Below are 16376 nucleotides of genomic sequence, written 5' to 3' on the forward strand. Positions count from 1 at the left end.
GCACATGGAGGCAGCAAAAAATATTACAGCATGAAACAAAGCACTTCTCACAAACAAATAATAAGACAAAGAATAATTTCAGATAATGGTACTCCAAAGACTTTGTAACTGGTGCCTGACATCTTAATGTGGTATTGACCGCAAGGTGTCATTCCTTGGTGTCTGGTGATATTTTAAGCTGAAGAATATATTTTAGAATGTATTGTCTTAAATTAAAGGAAATAGTGTTATTTGCATGCAGGACATATCAAGGTGGTATATTGCTCTTATGACCTGCATAGGCCACCAGAAGATTCTACTTTTGTCTTTGAGCTGGTTGCTCAAACTTGTTGCCTTATTGCCCCTTCCACTGACCTGGAGTTCATACTGAAACTCCTTTGTTACAACTGAAAAAAATTGAAATCTACTATTTCTGAGGAACACATGGTGCTACTGAAGCAGCTTAACGAAAAATGCACAGTCATAGCATGTAATTACACCCCAAAATGGTGTCCATCTGAGGTGGGCAAAGGAAATTAAAAAATATCTGTAACCTTGCAAGTATTTGGGATAAGCTCTTGCACCCAATCTCAAGTTCTGAGCAACTTGCTCCTCCAAGGAGCCCTCTGTAAAAGGTCTCACCATCCCTAGTGCTTTCTCAAAGTGTCAGGTAGATGGAGAAAATGAGAAGACAGTAAACTAGGCAAAAGTAAAGGAAACAGCAATGTGTTCCTTTAAAGTATACCATTATAAACAGCAACTTAAAACTACAAAAAATTTCCAGTTGCTAAAAACTCCACCAATTTTAGGCATTCTTTACCAACTGACCACAAAGAAATAAAAAAAACCAAAACAACAAAACATAATCAAAATTAATCCTTAGCAATAGGGAGCAATAACATTCATATCATTGGCATTGTTTGTTAGTGTTGTTACTGCAGGACATGTTTGGTATAACGACGCACAAGTCTTGAAACAAATTTCCCAGCAGCAGTATCCTTGTATAGACTGAATAAAGGTTATTTTCAACAGGGAGGTATCTTATAAGAAAAAACAGTAGGGGAGACCATAGAAGTGAGAGGATCCTATGGAGCTTTTTGTATTTAACAACAATCAATGGGTTTTATGGAAAATCATTGAGCAAAATGTGAGCTGCAAGCACACTACCCCATACTGATGTTATTTATAACCTTAGTCTTTAACTGCAGGAAAAGTACACTTCCATTCTATGGGGAATACATTAAAAGTATAAAGAGCAGATAAAAAGACAGAGCATTTCATGGATCACCAAGAACAAAATCCACTTAAATGAGCTTAGAGTTGGTTTGTTGGCTTTCACTGATGGAGGACTATAAGGCATTGCCCAAGAGGAAAAAGCTGTTACCTAAGTGTGTTTGTTACCTCATGCATAAACATAGGATTACTGTAATAGACATACATGCATATAAGGTGTTTGCTTCTACTCTAACTCTGTCAAGACTGTATTATTATTTCTTATGATTAGGACAAATTTCTGCTTTGCATACATAGGTTTGTCTTAGTTTTTTTTCAGTAAATATTTGGGTGGTAAAAGATGAATAGCTGCTGGTTTGCAAGATAGCAGGAAAGCTATTTTTTCCCCTTCTGTGTTGCCTAGGTAAATCATCATTAACATCCTCTATGTGAAGTGCTAACCACAGTAATACAGGTTTAACTTAGCAGGGATGCAGCCATGAAATATTTGTTCAGTAACCCTATCTGTAGAAAATGGCACAGTATGAAGAGGGTCAGCTGGTGCTTATCGAGCATCAGCAGGATCTCCAACTCATCTATGGAATTAAGTCTCTATGCCAGGAATATTGTTTCTCACTTGTTTAGAAAATGAGGGAAAAAAAGAGACCAAAAATCACTCTAAATATACACGGTAAGAACAATTTATATGTCAGATAACAACATTTAAATATCAGGTTAAATTATACACTCTATATGAGTGTATAATTATGAGACTCAAACACAAGCATGCTCCTCACAATAAGTTGGATCATTATTAAGGACAAAGAAAGAAGAGGAGCTATGATGTAACTTGTTACCTGCAGATGGCAGACTGGCTATAGGCTGGGCCTTCGGTGGCGCTCAGGGCTTGGCCAACTTGAGTCTGTGTCAGGCCAAGGGACAGGCGCCGGATTTTAAAAGCTTTGGCAAATTCTCTTATTTCTTCCAGATTTACCCCATCCACTTCTCCAGTGGCTGTCTGAGGATCTGTTGAGATATTTTTGAATCATGTCAGTTCTTTGCATCACATATCAGTGGGACAGGCTTACAGCCATTTTCATTGCCAAAACTTCAATTTTTTAAATACTGACACCTTTCTCTCCTTCCCCAAAGAGAAACAGACTTGCCTTGTCAGGTGTGTTCAGACTGCTAAGATGCTGACTGGGCTGCAGTTGTCTGGAGGTGGAAGACTTCCAAAGATATGTCTTTGCTGAACTCCTGACAAAGGCCAGCTCATCTTTGAGGGAGAGTATGCCTGGATTCCATGCCTTTTTATCACATAGCGCAATGGCTGGTGTTAATAAATATGGTTCCAGTCTGTGGGGAGGGCTATATATACTATGAGCTGCTTGGATTTTTAACTTGAAATCAAGTCTTTGTACTTTATCTAAAGTTAATGCCAAATAAGAAGATTCACAACTATTTCTTCCCTTTTACACATTACCCGACCTAAACTGCTGGATGAATGTCCAAAATAACCCAGCAAGTGAACAAGTCTAAAATAGTTCTGCCTTGAAAACCTCCCTAATTTATTAATTGTCTTTTAAAATACACCCTTCTGAGAAGCAGCATTTCAAGCTTTTTTTTCTGCCTCCCATCAGGTCGATAATCAAGGAGCAGCAACACTGGTTTTGGATGGTAATGCTGCACAGTTTTTTCACTTTTACATTAGCCCCTCAGAAGATAATGCTTATGATGCTGTGAGAATAAATATGTCCTTCCTTTCTATAGCAGTTTACTGACACAGAAGCCTTTGTCCCTGAAAGGGCACATAATAAAGCATGTCTACCACAGAAAAGCTCCTTTGGAGCTGGATAACTCGGTCAATTTAGGACTTATCAAGGGAAATGACACAACAGCTGGAGAATGGAACTTCCACCCCCCACCCCCTCCCAAGCTACTGATCCCTGACTAAATGAAAGTGTTTGCCAAGTCAGAGACAGCATGGGACTGGGATGGTAGAAGATTTCAAAGTGTTGTGCAATCCTGCATGTAGTGAAGCCATTCTCCCAGTGAGACATCTCTATTGTTCTTCACCTCATTCCTCAGACTCCGAGGTGAAAAGTTTGCAGTACAATAACCCCTCAATTTCTGTAAATGCAAGCAGTTGTCCAAGGACAGTGCTAGACTACATTACCATTCTGAACCTTTTATGAGAATGGCTCCTGCTAGTATGGCTCTATTGAGGGCTTATCAGCATTGCAGTAGCAAAGCTTTTATTTTCAGGGGTTTATAAACCTGGTGTAAAATTTCCTAGTGATGGAAACATCCTAAGAAAAAATCCTTTTGTCCAGTAATAGACAGAGGGAAAAGGGTTTTCTGGCATAAAAATTTACTCTGTTGCTTGAGTGTAAGAAGCACAAATGGCAAAAATATTTTTTAAATTCTATGCAACCAGGGACCACACGAACTGTGCATACAGATAAACATGCACATAAGCTGAGCCTTGTTTCAATGATACTCCACACTCAGAAACATCTCTGCTGTTCTCACTGCTGTACTGGTGGTCACCTGCACACCCATGCACTCAGTCAGTACAAAGCTAGGGTGCATATTGTTTGATTTAGGAGTAAATGCTGTGACAGTGGCCACTGAAGTTTTTATAAAGTAATTGCCTGCAGAAGCATGGAATTTTTTTGGTTACACCATATCATCTATCTAGCATATCAGTTCTGAATTTCAGAGACACAGAATGGAGCTGCAGACTTATCTGACTTTAGGTCTCTATACTAAATATCATAAATGATACTGGCCTCAAAATCTCCCCTGAGCAAAGTACACTAAAATGGTGACTTTCCTCGCCTCTTTCCTTCTGTTAATTTAAGGCCTCTGACTAAGGCTGTTAGGAATGTAACAAAGGACAATTCAGGTGTTGCCAGAGAACTTCCAAAGTAGCAAACTATGGCACCTGTAATCCTCCCCAACTCCTGTTAGGAATAAAAAGGGAAGTGAGAAAATGAATTGTAGAGAAACTATAGAGAAATTCTGCCAAGTTCTGCTTGATCTAGAATGATCTGGCATTGTTGCAACAGTGAGCATCGTGGAAAGACTGTTCCTGCCTGCGGCACTTGGATGAGGGTAATATTAGGCTGAGCTCTCCTTGAGATGAGAAAAAATCTGCGATGCCCTTCAGTAATATGGGAGTAGAATATAGTATACAGTGGAATATCTGTAGAGAAAAAAAGGCTTCATTCTTTCATAGCGTCTTTGGCAACAGGAAAGTACTAACAGATGGACTGAAACACTGAAATGTTTTATCTTGAACTCTAGGGAAAATAGCATTTGTGTGAAATTGGAACCACTTCTACTTTGGGCATGATTCAAAGCCCTTTGAAATCCATGGATCTTGTCTTCTGTCACCTCTCTAAAACACAAATAGTGTTAGGAAGACCATTCTATTGGCACCATCATTTGTATGTTTTACACTATTGCATTTAACTGTCATCAATACAGTCTTAGACTTTATGGTCTAAATATGCATATTCATAAACATATTCAAGGAGATTATGGACTTAGTTTTAACATGTTCTGAGCTTTCAAAACAGTTGAACATATAGCGCCCTTCACATTTTAGGAAGAGTAGCTTACTGAAGAGAGTAAATAAACTGGCTCTTTTCCAATTATGTGGATATCCCAGGGAAGGCTGCCCAGTGACAACAGGTAAATAGACATTGCCAAACCCATTGAGTGTTTGGGATCCACGGTAATGGATTTCAAGACTCCCATGTTTACATTATTGCCTGAGAAAACAGTGGCTGCCTATGAAACTACTGGGTGCTGGAGAAAGGTCACAGGGTTGTCTCGGATCATTTAAGAGGATATGGGTGCCTATAACGAAAAGAAAGACAGCTAAAATTCCACCAGCCATCCTGGTGGATGGGGAAGACAGATGAGCAGTATGGAAGAAATTAAATTCACAGGCTCTCCTGCACAGAAATCTGTTTTTTCATGCTGAAGGGAATACTTCTCCCACCTTTGAATTCTTCTGAAAATCCTGCATGAGTTTGTTGTTGAGTGAAAATATGCTGTGACTTTAATAGTTTGGGGAAAGAGCTGCTACAGAGAAATCAGTGCACCCTTAAGGAGAAACCAAATTTCTGTTGCACAGAGTTCTGCCATGGGAGGGATTACAGGGGGATGATTTCCCCAGTCAGAGAGGAGGAGAAATAGCTGGCTGAGGAGGTCCAATGGAAAGTAAATTGGATAAGAAAGGCAGGACAAAACATTGGTAATGGAAAATGGAGTGGAGCTCAGGGGAAAAAAAAAGAATAATAATTTGTTTATGGGAGGCATTTTAATTTCACAGTAACAGATGACAGTAAAATGAATTTGGGAGGAAGAAAGGAGCTTCATGGAAACACAAGTCTCAGAGCACAAGGGGAAACCAGTGATTTCCACAAAGAAAACATATAGCGTAAAAGTTAAAGAAATGAGCAGAGGGATGCATTTCAGAAGAGGAAAATGAAATGGAAAAAAGGGAGGAATAAAGATGTAGAATTGAATGAAGAGAAAATAAAGAAGACAAAAGAGAATACAAATAGGATTAGACAACACAAAGAAATCATACAGAAGGGACAGGAAGAGTAGAGATGAATCTTGCAGTCCTTGCTTAGAGAGAACTTATTTTAAAATATTTTTTATTTGGAAATAACTGTTATGCTTTGTCTCCAAAATAATTATCACTTGTTGCCGGTGAGGGATGAAGGGGTGATGATGAGAGAAAATGGAAAAGCTATAAAGAAGACAACAACATAAAGGGGAAAAAAGGGACAAGAAATAAAAAAAGAAAGAGAAATTAAAAACAAAAGGTAAGGAAACTTCTTTGAAATTAAGGAACGTTAAAGAAAAAAAAACCAAAATCATACAGAAAATATTACTAGAATGAAAAGTAAAAGTAATAAACCCAAGGAACATGGAACACTACAGTTAATAGAGTTCTTATGAATTTGTACTTGTACTTTAATAATTTCTCTGATGTGAAGCAACATCTTGTGAAAGAGTTACTCTCTTTGCAGTCAGTGTGCAGAAGCTTGCTTCAAATAATTATTTGCTGAAGTTTGGACGCTGTATGCAATTTGATTAACTGAACAAGCGGCTAAATGTGACTAGTTTTACATGAACTTTGCTATATTTTGCAATTATTTCTGGAATACAGCAAATCTCTGCCAAGGTACTCAGCTCCAGGACCTCTGCCGGAGGTCTGGATTACAGTTTCGTAAGGAATCAGGAAAAGAGAGCAATATTCCTACCTCAGGAGGAATAAAGGAATCAAAGTTAGATTCAGAAGGCCACAAGTTGTTTCTTGCTGCCCTCATGACTTCTCTCAACAACGCTGACCCATTGCCTGTCTCATCCCACTAAAAGACTTTCAGACAACACTGCATTTCAATTGTAGGCCCTTCATACAAAGCTTGGCAGCCAGTGTGGGAGCTGGGAGTCTAAGAAGGCCACAGGCATGACACAGAGGTGCCCCCGCCCTTCAGTGATCTGCATCTGGAAAGTGAACAGATTCTGTAAAGAAGTGAAACAAGGATGACTTTCTATCTACATTCTCATGTTCAGCCACGTTTTTGTGTAAATGGCTTTTCAGTCACATGAAACAATTTTCAAACTCATGAAGGTCATTTAATACTATTTGTCCAAACACTGGTTTATCACTGTGAAAGAAAAGCTATAAAGGATCCCATCTTTTTCATGTTTCATTACACAGATGGTTTGATCTTTCCTTACTGAACTGACCATATTTTCCACTTTCTTGTAGGCTCTTTCCACATTAGACTAGAAGAGAGTAGGTAGCTCTCTTGTGCCCTGTTACACCATCCCTGATGTGGTGGCTCAAGCAGGCTTAGGCATGCAGTGCTAGTTCCAGTTTGTGGTGGCTACATGCTCTCAGGAGTATGCTGGACAGCCTTTAGGGATAATTGAGATGACTGGTTTGCTTCTGTGTGTGTAAGGTTACTATGTAAATGGCAGAAGTGAGTTGATCTGCTCCTTATGCTATTCATTCTGTTAGTCTTGTGTTGTCTTGAATAGCAGAGACTGAATGAAGCTGGAAGCATAAACTCAAAACAGCTCCGCAAGCTTTTTATTTATGTTAACGTGGAATTTTGTTCAGAAGATCCCTATCAATAACATTTTATTTTGGAAAATTTGAGTTAACTTCCAAGTGCAACTCCTTCAACAATCAGTCTGATTGTATGAAAAGTTTCCCATGCCTGTAGCTCTTTTTGATAGACCACAGTAAAGACATGGAGACTGACTTGATGCTCTTCTTTGCGATCACTTTTCACTGTCTTCTGATGGCTGCTAGGGAGAGTGGGAGTTGGCATCAGCAGGATTTGGATGCAAAGGGGGAAAAAATAACCTTTAGTCTAAAGAAAAAATTAAGATAGAAGAAAAAAAAATTGACTTGAAGATTATTGAAGAGCAGGGATTAGAATTTGGACTGGAGGGAGAAAGGGCCTGACTGTGCTGAGTACCACTCACTGTGATGGAGGAAAAGAAAAAAGGAAAAAGAGGTGGCACTAGTGATAAAACAATATAAAGGAGGACAGAAACTACCTAATAAGAAGGTTGGTAAAAGGGTACAGATACAGTCTGGAGACAGTGACTGAGTGGGAAATGAAAGGGAAGAGAAGTTGGGTAATGATGGACTGTAAGGAAAGGACTGCAGGCAGAAAACTAGAGGAACAACAGCATGGAGGCAAAGGGAGAGTAGGTGGTCTGGAGAACAGTGTAAAGAATTAATGGGACTAGAACAAGACAAGTAGTGGATGGAGTCAAGCCTGAGAGGATCAAGTAAAAGTTCTATGTTCATTAATGTATCTCCCAGTTGTGCCCAAATTGATATTCCTGTGCCTCGTACTCTACTCTCAGCCAAATCCATAAGCACAGCATGCTTATTTCAGAGCTGAACCAACAAGATGATAACAGAACTATCAGCTTTTACAACACATCTCCTATTTCCAACTATGAACATAAAGATTATGTCACCATATGACTGATTTATGTTACTGTTCTGCTTTTGAAACAACCTTGAAATTTATCCATGCAAAAAATGAAGCTAAAAGAATACCCTTAGAGCTGCACAAATTAACACTCAGAAGTTACAAAGTGCTGGAGTTACAGGAGCCCACAACACAATGTACCATAGTCTTTGAGCCCTGGATTATCAGTTCTTTTTCATGTGCCTCATTCAGTGCACAGGATCAACTGTCCTTCATTACAGACGAACTGATTGATGTATTGCCTTTTTACTTGTTCAGTGTGTGGCCCCAGACCTCTATTAAAGCTCTTCACTAAAGACATCTCCTCTTGAGCTCTTCTGGTTTCTTTAAAATCTTAATTTATTTTCTTGTGTTTCTACAAGGTGAGGGTCTTCCCCTTCTCATTCACCGAGAAGTGGACAGATATTGAGAGAAGAAGCAGTTTTGGGTACCCAGTCTAGGTCAAGTAGGAAATTATTTTTTAGACTGTCTGTAAATGGTTCTTGATACAGTTCCACTATGAAAGTGCACTTAAAATTGCAACTGTGAGTACCGGGTTCTTCTGTAAATTAAAGTCCAGAGTCTCAAGCTGGATATTGAGGGAGCACTTGTGAAAAATCTCTTTTAAGTGATTTGCCTGCCTTGCACTGGAATTACACAGCAGACAGAAGGCTTCAGCTCCTCAGTCCTCTATTGCCTCAGGCAAGACCATCCTTCACTCCTCTATAGCTTCCTACCTCAAATGTTATGCAAACTGAGGAACAGATTAGTGAATCAGATAAACCCTGGGACAACAGCCACCTGTTGTGTTAGTAATTCTGATACATCCCTAGGACAATTCCACTGGGAATGCACTGAAAGAAGGATGAGAAAAAAAAAATAGATGATTGCATGATTTTAATCTCAACAATATATTGTTATAATGAAATACATGTTCTAAGAGGAATTGCATACAGTTGAATAAACAGCTGTTTTTCAAGTATTTTCTAACTTTGGATGGATTTATCCTGTAATCTTAAGAGGGCTTCTTCCATATTGCATTTATTTTAAATAAGAATGTCCAAAAGAGGAGCTATTCTAGACTAGTTATTGAAAAATAACTCTGCACCAGCTATTTCACTCAATTTGCCCACATGGACTAGAGGTAAATTTATTGTATTTGTAATGTAAAACCTCTTCTTTGTCTTCCTTCTACAAGCATGTCTATGTGAGAAAATTTACTAGTGACAATGCACCCATAGCATTATAATTATATCTGTATCTATATGCAGATATTTTCATTCCAGAACAAAAGTATTCCCACTGGGAGTTACATCAGCATAATTTTACCACTACAACTCTACTAGTAATTTCTCCATGCAAATTATCTCTGAAATAACCCAACCAAGATTTTTTCATATCTTCCCTTGCATAACAGTTTCTCCAAGCCCTTCATAAGCTTGTATCAGTCACATATTTTTCACTACCAATATAGCATAAGTTACAGTGTTTGATTACTTAGAATATCTACATGGAGTATCATAAAACAAGGTCATACAATCAATTGGATTTTTGCAGATGTGCAAAAACTGTTAGTGCTTCTTATGTATACTGTCAACCTGTGGTTTTTGCTATGTAAAGACCAAGTTAATGCTGATAAGGTAATAGCAAAGACTCTCAACTGCAATCTGGAAGAAAGTGCTGTTCAGGTCAGCTGTTCTAATTCTAACACTGGAACTCAGTTATTTCACTGCAGTGTGCTTCTCTCTTCTCCCCAGTGTGTTCCAGTTCATTCTTGTTTAAGCGTTGAGAGTTTTTTCTGGCAAGAAAATCTCTCACTCTGGATTTGTGCAGTATTAGGGCTTGTAAAATGGTTTGCTATATCACCCAAGCAAAGAAACAAGCAGCTTAACCAAAAGTAGGAGTACCTGTTTGCCAACCAAATTCTGAGAACTGTATTTCATTATATTGACTGATTCAAAAACTTCTAACTTCCAAAAAACATAAACTACATTTCAGTTGTAACAATTGTCCTCATGAGTCAATTAATGGCTACTACCATTTTAATGACCATTTTCATGACCATTTTCAACACTGATTAAATTTCTCAAGGCATGTTTACCTTAAGCCCCATCCATGATAACACTTAGTGACTCTCACTGGTGAGAGTCAGCTATTTTGCAATATACAATCTACTATATTCAAAAAAAAAAACAACAAAAAACAAAAGGAGGGAAAGCAGATTGGAAAACTCAGGAGCGAGGAGGACAAACAGAAGGGAGAATTCAGGAGAGCCAGGGAGCAATACTTACTGCTGACTAACTGGCCAACACTCAAAGCTGAAGAGGAGGAGGATGAGGAGGAAGAAGAGGAAGCCTGACGCACTGGGCTTTGAGACATAGATGCTTGACTGTGAGCCAAATGCAGGAGATTGGATTGTGAAGCTGCTTGTCCCACTTGCGTCTGGGAAGGCTGATGGAGCTACATGTTAAAATGTAAAAATAGGTATTTAGAAAGTGAAGCAATAATAGGAAACTTGCAATGCACCATCTCACCCATCTACTTCTGGGGAACAAATCACATAGGAGCATTAAACACCATGGGCTTTATTCAAGTGACAATGTTGCAGGAGAAATCTGAGCTGCTTAGAATATTGTCCAATTGGAAGGTAAATGCTTTTTTTGTAATGGGTGATAAGAGACCCATGACATTACAGAAGGATTCTGATTTATTAAATACATATCCTTACCTGTTTTCTGACTCATGAAACCAAAGTTTTATTCCCTACATGGATTCTCATAGAAATCAGGATTGTTTCACAGAGGTCCTTTCATATTGCAGGACCAGGACCAGGGCCAAGAAGAATGGGAATGGGGAAGAGGATATAAACTGAGCAAAAATCCCTTTCCTACAGGAATCAGTGATTTGTTTTATGACATAGCTGACAAACAAACAAAAGTCATGGGAACAGATAAGTTGTCTTTGACTAAAACACACATAAAAATTTCTGAGCTCTATCCACATCAAGACTATATCCAGTATGACATGTGTGAAAAGTCTAGTAAGTATGGTAGATGCAAATGATACATGAATTGACTTTCTAAATTTTTTAAACAAATATTACAGGAGTGTAGTCTTTGTTTGTTTACTAGGGGAATGGAAAGAACCATCAATCCATTCTGCCTATAATATGCTTTCATGTAGCATTGAAATCTAGGAACATTCTCTGGTACTGATTTTCACATAAAACTCTCAGAAAATTTGAAGGGCAGTCTCTCTACAAAATAAAGGCACACAATGGACTTCACAGTTTTGAATTGAATTCTAGTAGTCCAGTACAATCTTTTCAGAGCATAAGAATACAGTAATACAGGTCTGATACACTCTAGTGACTGCTGCTTATTATACCTTTATTTTATGTTATTCTTGATATTGATCAAAAAAGATCATAAAAATATTCTAAAAAGGCTTCACTTCACTGCAGCTGTTATCTGCATTTTCTACAAGGGAAAAGATAAAGGCCTATGAGGCCTTGCTTGAAGTCAGTAATTAAAATCTATTTCTTGAATGCCAAGGAGTATGAGGTTTTCTGTTTTGATATCTAACTGAAAAAATGACTTTAGAAAAGGAGCTATATTCATTAGTGACACTCAAATTATATGTATTATCCTCCCAGCACACACAGAAATCTGTCTGATGCTAAATATACAACAAATTGTATAAAACTGTAGATAAAGGTATCTGTTCACATTCAAGATGGCATTTTCTGTGGAATATATATGAACTATTTTAATGACAATATTCCTGTTAGAGTCTGTTAAGAATGGAAAAACTTCAATTTCTTTTTCTACCTTCTATATGGAATAATATAACAGAAAATGAAGGAAGAAACTTTGATTTAATCTTTAATAAATATTAAAGTTATATAATTAAGTATAATTATTTTATTTTTATTATTTATAGAATTGTCTAATTATTTATCTGGCCAGTTTTAGTGTATTCTGACTTCCTTGTGGATTAATAAAAAAGGCATTTTGTTATGTGTAGGATTTTTTTTTTCTCAAGTACATTAACAAAATATAACTAGAACTTTATCAAGGGGATAGCAGTTGAGAAGCTGATTAAAAGGCTTCCAGTTTTCAGACTCATGCAAGGAGTGAGCATCTTAAAAAAATTCTCTAACAGCTGGATTTTATCTACAGAGAATTCCCAACTCAGATAGTACTTTTATAATATCTTCTCTTAGGGAAAAATACCACTCTAATGGCTGGCCTCTTTTGAACACTGAAGAAGTGGACTGCCTGCCCATGCATTATATCCACATCACATCCAGACTGCAGATTTCAGAAACAGGCAGGTGTTTGGTGTCTGGGTCTGTTGTCTGAGGGAATCTCTGGCAAAACTAAAGATTTCAGTGCAGGCAAGGGAAGGTAAGTACTGTATTTAGATGAGTTAGATGCTTTTACACTATGTGGAACAGTCTAAGAGATGTTAGTGCTTATCTGTGAGGATGCAAGAACAAATGCAGCAGCTATCTTTAAAGAGAAAGATCTGCAAAATTATAGGCCAGTCAACTAAATTTCAACCACAGTAAAGTACTGAAGAAAATAATCAAACAATTTGTAAGCACTCACAAGAAAACAAGGTAGCGACAGACAACTTGGATTGCAGAAACAAACTGTGTCAAACCAATCTGATCTCCCTCTAAGACAGGGTAATTGGCTCTCGTGGACCAGGAAAAAGCAGTAGGTGGTCTGACTTTACAAGTGTCTTGATACTCCCTCATGTGACATTCTTTATAATTTAAGGAAGCATAGTTTAGGTGAAATTGCTGCAGAATGAATGCCAAAATATTTGGAAAGCAAAACTGAGGATGAAGTATCTGTGGAAAAAAATGGGCATGCATGGTGCTTCACAGAAGTCTGTCCTCATTCAACACTACTCAATATTTTCTTAATGACCTGGATGACGGAGCAGAGAACACCTTTACTAAATTTACATGCTGATGACATGCTGGGAGGAAATTTTGACAGGCTGGATTAAAAGATTAGGAATCAAAATATTGCTGTGCTTTGAATAGACTGGCTGCGAACCTGTGGTATAGCAAAAGTGAAGTAAAGGCAGTTCCCATACCAAGACATGTTAGTGGGAGTGATGTCCGCAGTGCATGTGAAATGTATCCTTTCTACTGAGCCCTGGAAAGACCTCTGCAGAGGAGGATGCCATGTCCACAGCTAGGTGCTAGACTGCATTAAAATCTAGACCAACTAGAGTTCAATAATTAGAATGGCTAAAGGCCTGGGAGTTAACTTATGAAGGCTTATGAACGCACCTGTAATGAACTGGTTATGTTTAATCTAAAGGAGGGAAGACCAAGTGGGATATAATACCTGCTTTGAATATAGGCATAGCTAATGAAAAGAGGACATAATTATTCTTTATTCACTTTATAAAGGGGCCTAGTTATCTGGGAGGTTCCAATTAGATGTTGGGAAAAGCTATCTAACGTGGCAGTGAAACACTGGCATAGATTACTGGTGGAATCTGTGAGTTTTTATGACAGTAGTTAAGACCAAATTAACTAAAAACTGGAATAGGTACTCCAGGTTGGACTGGATAATCTCTTGAACCTTGATTTCCACCCATATTTTTTTTTATTCTACACCATTTCCCATCGGTATTTCTCAAGGAGAAAGCAAATCCAACATTTTCCAGCTATGTTACAATATAGTCACTGAACAGTTCAACTACTGAGCACTTCCACAGTGAAACTGAAGCCTCCAGGAAGCTCTAGAGAGGGCACTCTGCATTTTTTAGCTCTGCATGAAAGGCATGCACAAAGTCAGGGTCACTATGTAGCATGTGCATAATATGATGGTTGAGTCTAGAAAGTGTTTGAGTCTCTGCACATGTTTTCTACTATGCATATATTTTTAAAGTAACTGGAACACCCAGAAGCTTGGCAACTTTCTTGTTGAAGGTCCAGAAATATTTAAACAAATATAAGAAATTCTCATAATTAGGCTGGGCATAAAGGAATATGGCTAGTAAAGTTTGGATTCACAGTAACCTTAAGTAAGGTAACAGCAATATATAAGGAATATTTAGAGGTTGGATTCTAACACACTGCTTGTGAGGGAGAAGTGAGCAATGGGGTTGAAGAGGCTGAAGAATCACCTTAAGACCTGATCAAAGACTGAGGGAGGATTCCATCTTTAACTCCCTACATTATTTCCAGCATAGCCTCTGCTTTACAGCAGATGATGTTAAGCTGTAAATGTGCTGTTTAAAAAACAATGATTGTTATCTATGGCATGAAATTGCATTAAAACACTATTTTCATCCAGTATAATTTCCACTCCAGAAATAGCCTTAAGAAGAGACAACGATTAGATTATGAATTAGATTCTAGATGACAGAATCAATTTGTACTTGCAATAGCTAACTTTTCTCAATTTTGGACACGTATGTATGATATGAATTGTATTTATGACTGTTGTGCATTTTCCATCCAAAGACAGAAGGAGGCACAGAAATTACAGAAACAGTTGCTGTAAGTGCCTTTCTTGGTAAGTGGATATAGGAGACATGCCAGAATGATGACTGTATGGAACTGTGATCTGTATCTGGCAGGAATATGTGTATGCACACTACAGCTAGTGGGATGAAGTGAATATGAGAATGGAAAAGTGCATCATAACACTTTATAAGAATTAAACTGAAAGCTGCGAAGGGCCTTATTTCTATTTCTTTTATACAAGCTTTACATATTGCTTTCAACAGTGAAGTTAGTGTTGACTGATACAGAGGTATTGACTGATGCAGAGGTAAAGAATTAGTTAGGTCTGTAGGACTGAATTTTGTCCTTAAATTATGTCGGGCATCCCTATGCTTGGGATGGTTGACTGGAGCTCTGTGTTAAAGGCCTTATGAGATCAGGGATGTTGTTCTCTGCATCCAGAAAGCTGCATAAAAGTGATAGGGTAACAAGGTATTTAGTATAAAATAAGGAAAGATAAAGAAACTAGTGGAAATCTAGAAAATTTTCAATGGAATATTTCCCTGTATCATAACAGAGTTGCTACTTGGTTTTTCGGAGAGTCTGGACAAACAGCAAGGGTGCAATATAGACTTAATGGAAAGCAGAAGAAAATAATGAACTTAAATTGCAGTAAGGAAAGCTAGCATCAGGCATCAAGAAGACATTTAGAGCACTAAGTAGAGGTGCCTAGACGGCCTAGGGAGCCTCCATCACTGAAGATTTTAAAGAACAAGCTAGGCAAACATCTGTCGAGAACGATATAGGGACAACTGATCCTGCCTAGCGGGAGGAGACAAAATACATGGCCTCTTCAGGTCCTTTCCAGTGCTATTTTTCTATGATTCATGAAAAGGAAATCCAAGAAATAAGGAAACACAACAAATTAGAGTAGACACCAGTGAAATAGACAAGTATTAGAAGGAGGGCAGAAGAGAGGAAACAAAAAGGAGTGGTGCAAAGAGCAAGAAATGCATCTTAAGTAATCCCCTTTATGTTAAAGATTTTCAATTTTTTCTGATGAGAAATATGGACATTAACTCTTGTAAAGACGAAAGTCCATGGAAGGTTTGAAAAATAAGTATCTTGATATAAAAAAGACATTCCAAAACACTTCAAAATTGATGTGTGTGAATGATAATGCCTTACAGTAGTAGTAGTTTAAGTGTTTCATGCTTCTCTTTTCTTGCAAATGGAGTCCTCTGCTCTGTACATATTTCCTAAAATACATTTGATTTTGAGAAAGAGTAATGGCATGCTGAGGACACTGCATGATTCAAGAACTCAATGGCAGATGAAGACTGTTTTTAAACAGACTGCATGAGCAGGCATGGGCTTCAAAAGTGTTTCCTTAAATCTTCTAGCAATTGGAAAGAACAAGTTAATACACATATACCCATCCTTCATGCCAAATCCCTTTCACAGTCAACTGTGCCAGAGTATGTTACAAATACTGTACCCCCTCACCCTAATTTAGGTTACTCAAATAAATTCAAGTAACTGTGTATAGGAAACTGAATACGAAAGATACTTGATACCTAAGAAACATCCTCTCTCCCAGTATAGTACAATATAGTATAGTACATATGGTATAAAAGGTGTTTGTACACAGTGCTTAGACTGACAGAATAGCTACATTTGGA

General features: G+C 37.9%; 1 protein-coding gene across 2 annotated transcripts in view; it reads right to left on the reverse strand.

The window, feature by feature from the left end:
- Window positions 1–16376, reverse strand: part of POU6F2 (POU class 6 homeobox 2) — a 309033-nt gene that overhangs the window by 1770 nt on the left and 290887 nt on the right. For both annotated transcript variants that reach the window (XM_054274174.1, XM_054274175.1), the window contains exons 8-9: window positions 10508–10676; window positions 2049–2217 (exon numbers count right to left, since the gene is read on the reverse strand). In XM_054274174.1, the coding sequence (XP_054130149.1) occupies window positions 2049–2217; window positions 10508–10676 (338 nt within the window). The remainder of the gene's footprint in view (window positions 1–2048; window positions 2218–10507; window positions 10677–16376) is intronic.

The sequence above is a fragment of the Melozone crissalis genome, unplaced genomic scaffold (genome assembly GCF_028551555.1).
Source record: "Melozone crissalis strain CALT ecotype California unplaced genomic scaffold, PUWL_Pcris_2 ptg000016l_1, whole genome shotgun sequence".
Classification (NCBI taxonomy): domain Eukaryota; kingdom Metazoa; phylum Chordata; class Aves; order Passeriformes; family Passerellidae; genus Melozone; species Melozone crissalis.